The 5,980-nt window shown below is 47.4% G+C and overlaps 1 protein-coding gene across 1 annotated transcript in view; it reads right to left on the bottom strand.

Annotated features, from left to right (window-relative positions):
• Positions 1 to 5,980, bottom strand: part of CCBE1 (collagen and calcium binding EGF domains 1) — a 146,150-nt gene that overhangs the window by 19,962 nt on the left and 120,208 nt on the right. Inside the window, exon 2 of the mRNA XM_009894233.1 lies at positions 2,300 to 2,352. Coding sequence (XP_009892535.1) covers positions 2,300 to 2,352 — 53 coding nt within the window. The remainder of the gene's footprint in view (positions 1 to 2,299; positions 2,353 to 5,980) is intronic.

Below are 5,980 nucleotides of genomic sequence, written 5' to 3'. Positions count from 1 at the left end.
GAAAGAGTCCGTTCAAATAACATCTGTCCAAGAAGGAGATCAGTGTCTTCCTGAAGCAGCTGCAAGAAGAGGGTGGACAAGGGAGGGCCTATCCCTCTCCCAACCCTCCTCTTGCAGCCACTGCTAAATCATGGAGAAGACAGGCCTGGAACTACTTCTCACGGCTTTGACTTGACAGTACTGGATTAAAAGGTGCAGATGTGCTCTAATAAGCTCACATCTGTAATGTATTTATGTGCCTGTGTTGAGATATGCATTTCATACAGCTACTCTGTCAAGATTATGCCAAAACAATGTGTGAAGAGCCAAGGGATGTCTTCTAACAGAGTAAGTGAAATGAATGCTTCACTGAATCATGTTTCTCATCCCTATACCAACGGCCCAAGATCATCTCAGATTTTATGGCAATTGCTGTGGCCTCTGAAGTTCAAGGCAAAATACAGATTCAGCTGAAAAAAGGGGGAATGGAGATACAAAGGGAGAGAAGCCACAGCCAGCAGAGAAATTCAATTAGTGTCAGAAACTCTCAGGTTACTGAGATGCAGTTAATAGAGAGGATTAAGCAAAGTCAGTGGGTACATAATAAAAGCTGCTTTCATAATCACCTAATCCCTCAAGAGATGAAAATTAGGAGACTAAAGTAATACATTGACATTGCTCTCATTTTATTTTTGGTCCCATTACTTCTCTGGCTGTATCCATTATATTTAGTGAATAATCAGCATATAAAATAGTTAAAATCTATAGGAAAGCTGGAGGCCAGACTGGAGAGTCCTGGCTTCTTTCCACTTTGAAAGGATTCAGGGCTCCTGCCTCCCACGCACACAACCGCCTTGTAGAAGACAGTACAACCACCTCCTCCAAGTGGCTGTCTCACACTGGAGCTGTCATCTCGTGTCACACACACTGAGACAAAACCCTCTGCAAAACCACGGGATGAGGAACTCCTTGTGAGCATCGATTTCATCCAAACCCTACCCAGCTGCCAGGGGCTCGGGCTGGCATCCTGAGCCGTTTCTTCACAGGGAAGCAGCTAATGCGCAATTCCTGTTTTGAGAAGATGTTTTTTTCCTTTTTTTTTCTTTTTTTTTCTTTTTTTTTCCTTTTTTTTTTTTTTTTGCAACCAGTGTTCTAGTGTTTCCAGCCAGCAGCAAAGAAGATACAAATTAAAAAAAAAAGCAGCAGGATGGGAGTTTGGGTTATAATCCCTGTTGGCTGGAGACTGTAACTCAAAAACCAGCTGACTCTCTCCAGTACATTAATTTGTCACTTTTCTTTTCAAAACATTGCCATCCCAAACTGGGAAAACTCTCAGGTCAGCTTGAGGCTTTCCATATGTCATCAAATAGAAGGATGCATTACCATAAACCAACCCTTAAACCTGCTTTTTGGATCAAACAAGGTTGATTGGCTCGCCGTCTCTGGCCATTCGCTTCTGCCTGACAGTTCCTCTTGTCCTATAACTTCAGAGCCAATTTCATCCAAATTGGGCAAAGCAGTGGGAGCGACTGCAGAAGTCACATTGCTACTGCCCAGTGAAGCTGTCGGCTGGGTAGACCAAACAGAAGCCTCTCCCAAGGGTAAGGTGGGCAGAGCTCAGCCTTTTCCCAGATGAGATCTCGTTGCAGATCACCTCTGAGCATTGGGAACCCGGTACTGACATTGCAAAGCGTATGGGCAGCTCCCCTCTGCCAGGAGGGATCATTCCTTTTTCACTAGTGCATGAACTACCCCCGAGTAATCCCCCATCTCCTTTTGCCCCTGGTGACAAGGAAGCCGTGCCCACGACCAGGGGAGGAGGTGGAGGAGAGATGCCGTTTGGTGATGCTCTCCCCTCGCTGACACCTTTGGGAAACAGGTAACTAAAGGCAAGACTCACTCACCTCGTCACCCACTCCCTGTGCGCTTACAAGCCAAATCGGCTGTGCCAGGGGCAAGGGGTACACGGTGAAAGCCATCAGCCAGGAAGGGTGTGCTCCTGCACGCACCGAGAGCTCCTGCGTACCCAGCCAAGAGCTGAATGCATCCCTCTGTTTGCAGCAGGTGATGGTACAAGATCCGTGCAGCTACGTGTACTTAGGGGAGGATCGCGGCTTGGCACGCTAAGCAAAACTTTTGGAAGACGCTTTTATTTTCCCAACAATTTCTGGGAAACAGTTCCCCACACTGACCCATGAGATAGGGCCAAGCCTGTGGTTATATCAGGATGCTCTTCCAAACCGGCAGTGCAGAGAACAGGGTAAATGGGGAAAGAAAAACGCATGGGGACATGAGGGGTAAGAACACTGAAATCACATACCTTCAGGGATGCACTGTCCAAGGACAAACTTATAACCCTTACAGCATTTTTTCCTGAAAAACAATAAAATAAATAAATGAATAAATAAATATAGTCACTAAAGGTTGGTGCTGCCTTTAAAAACACTCATGGGTAGATCCCAGATATGATGAACCAACCAAGGCGAGGACCTTGAGCTTTGCAGTTGGAGGTATCTTAGCATTAAAGAACGCAACATGGAAACCCACCACTCAGTCCTTGAGGCATTTTAAATGACAGCATGGCCAGCTGCCTGGGGACCCTGGGGCTGGGTACCCCAGTGTTGACCCACTCAACATCCCAAGTAATTTCTGAAAACCCTGCTCCCTTGGGTTGAAAGGATGCAGCGCACCTCGGTGCTGTCCATATACACAACTCAGGTCATAATTTTCATGATATGGTGAAGGGTGTTTTCAAACATCTGTCATTACAATGTAAACTCGCAGAAAGGGGTAAGTCTCAGCGAGGAGTACACACAAGATAAATGTTATCAGTAATTTTTCATCTTTTAATAAACCTGGAAGGTGATAAGTGAAATATATTGGCTATTTCAACCACAGCAAGGGAGAGTATCTTATACAGGCAGGGGCACAAAGCTGCAGTGAAGAGTCAATGGGATCGGACACTTTTTATGTGGCAGCAAACCACAGCAAGTCCCCAGGACTCCCGGCTGCACTGAGGAGCCTTTACAAATGGCTGTGTCCTGTATCACCCTCGCTGCAGGGACCTGGTGGGTGACCTTTGAAGCATCCCAGGGTGGTGGCTACCAGGACTGCCGCAAGAGAAACAAACTGCTGTTCAGTGCACTATTTTATCAAGTCTACATGAGTCTGAGGGGAAATAAAACCCTGTATTTTGCAAACTCACAGTTTTTCATGCCTTGTGGATATGCTGAAATATCTGCAAAACTGGGAAACCATCCATTTGGTCTTATCCTTTAGTTCAACAACTGACGCAGAAGAGTGCTAAAGCCATGGCAGTCAATGACACAACACTCCCCCTAGACAACACGCAGCCATCACAAATCATCATTATGTTGAATTTAAATCAACTATCAGTTGCAACTGACCACTTAAAACAAACAATGCATTACTCCAAACTATGAAAAAACAAACTTTGGCTCCATATTTTACCCTCTTCCAAAGATTAACTGGAATATAAATTATGCTTAATGAAGGCTGAACATCTTAAGAGGAAGCCTTGCTTTGTTATGCAAACAGTGGTCCCTCATTAGACTTTTCTCCAAACACTGCTCTGAAGTTTTATCTGCAAGACAAACAAATGCAGGAGGAATGAGTTCAAAGGTGGATCGGGGAGGCTGTTCATATGCTGCAAGCCCTGCTGATGGCTTTCCAAGTGCACATTCATCTCCTCCTGTCTGTGGAAGAAGGGAGGCTGATAAAGGCTTGCTTGTAGCTGCTCTTCAGAGGAAGACACAGCCTGGCTTGCGAGAGGGCTTGAGAGAGGGGAGGGGAGATGGAGAGGAGAGGAGAGGAGAGGAGAGGAGAGGAGAGGAGACACATGGGATTTGCCTTGTATTGGGGGGGGGGGGGGGGGGGGGAGGGGAGGAGGGGAGGGGAGAGGAGAGGAGAGGAGGAGGAGAGGAAGGCCCCCCTGCCATGAGATGCTGACCTGCAGGGCTGTGCCAGCCAGAACTAACCAGAAAGAGGGAGCAGCAGCTTTCATCATTTCGACCTTTCTCCCTGGGAATTCCCACCTGATTTTCAGGCTTAGGACCCTTAGGGCTCCCACCCTTGCAGTGGCTTGTGGCAGCGGATGCAAACCTCAGCCGGCACAGCCGGCTTCTGGCTAAGGGCTTGCCTGCTGGCAACCTTGCAGGAGTTGCCTCTCTCCTCTCGACTTGGCTGGCAATAGCTTTTGGCTGGACTTGTTGGCTTTCTTGAGGCTAACCCGTGGTTTTATCCGCCTTCCTGCATTCTGCTGATAGCCAAACCGTCTGCCCTGATCAAACGGATCTCCCAGAGCCACACACTGGGAACCCACCACACGCTGAGTTACAGCCATTAAATACTGCCCTGGCACCCTGAAGCAAGCAGAGCCTTGCGTAGCCTCGCCGGGGGTTGCTCCAGTTAAAGCACCTGGAAAATCGTGCTGCCCTGGCAGATATCCAAGCCCCTGCTGAAATCCATAGCTTCAAAGGCATCTTGCAGCAATGAGTTCCACCGGGGGATGCAATGTTTTTGAGAAATTATTTCCTTGTTTTCAGCCTCCCTTTTAACCTTTGTTGATTTTTCCCATCATGAAAGATCTAAAACACACCTAAAGAAGTGGTTTAGAGGACGGATGCCTGGCTTTCAGGATCACACTCCAGAAACCAATTGGCCTTGGCAATCATTTCCCAATTCAGGATTACAGATCTCGGTATTAGAGTAGCCCATAGTCAACAGTGAGCTTCAGCCATCAGCATGATTTTGCCAGGGAAACTGCTACTTTAGGGTTAACGCACAGGAAATACAAGACGAAAATGCCCATTTCTCTGAGCATTACATTGCAACCCTGGGATTCCTGCATGCTTTAGCCTTTTACATTCCTAAAGAGAAATCTGTCAAAATGATGGACACATGAGTTGATCATTAGCAAAGGCATTTTAATAGCAATACTCATTTTCAGCCATCCAGCTCCAGGTTGACATGTCTAATCAACGTTGCACAGCAGCGATCTCGTTATATATAATGAGAGATAAGAGGGGGTCCCCGCTGATAATTTTAGCTACTGAATAACTTCCAGCAAGGCGGTTGCTACGCGGCTGTACCTGTGAGCGTGCATCAAACACAAACTAATACACAGCTGTGTAAGACGCTCAACCACTAAAATCTGGATCGACAGGGAAATGAAGTTGATTCGTTAACTTTAAATCTGGTTCCCAAAAGGAGAAACTTCTGGCAGACATACTTCTTGCAGCTTTTAAAGGGGTGCTTCAGCTATTAAAAACATAGCAACTGCTGATTCTCATGCGATTGTCACTCAGGAACGTGCACAAGCCCACATTCGCAGAGGGTTTTGGGCACCATGATTTTGATCACTGCAATGTCTAGATTTTGAGTTAGCTGTAAGAAAATCCACAGTGATAGGGACTCTCTCAAAGCAAAGTCAGCCTTTTTGTCTGACAGGTAGCTGCAGGAGAACCAGGGAGATGTTGAGCTACTCCCCTCTGCTCTGGAGGTTGAGGTGCTCCTGGACCACTGAACATCAGAAGATGGGATTTAGGGTCAAAACTTTGATACCAATAAACACCTCCGTGACTGGGCAAGCAGCAGATCTGCCTTTGTTGCTGACTTTTGTGTCCCATCACCTTGCAGACTGAGAGGGGAGCTGAGCTTTCCAGGAGCACTCCCACGTCCCATCGCCCACAGGTCCCCCCTTCTCCTGACCCACAGCGGTGCATCGGCACAGCAACCCCCACCCCACCTTGCAAAGCAGTAGCTCCTTGATAGCATCGCCTCGGACAGGCAGGACGAAAGGCAAGATGCAAGGAATGTGGCTTAATTAAGCCACCACTTTATTAAGTTAGCTTATCTGGCAGCTATCAGCAGTAACTCATCCAGTGCGGAGCACATTTTTTTCCCATAATTGTTTCCACCTGGAGCAGGGCTGCCGTTGCCCCCAGCCCACCTCATGCTCTGCCCCGGGACACTGCCGCAG

This window comes from Charadrius vociferus, unplaced genomic scaffold (genome assembly GCF_000708025.1).
Source record: "Charadrius vociferus isolate BGI_N301 unplaced genomic scaffold, ASM70802v2 scaffold70, whole genome shotgun sequence".
Taxonomy (NCBI): domain Eukaryota; kingdom Metazoa; phylum Chordata; class Aves; order Charadriiformes; family Charadriidae; genus Charadrius; species Charadrius vociferus.
Note: the sequence above shows the minus strand (reverse complement) of the source record. Positions and strands in the feature narration are given on the sequence as shown.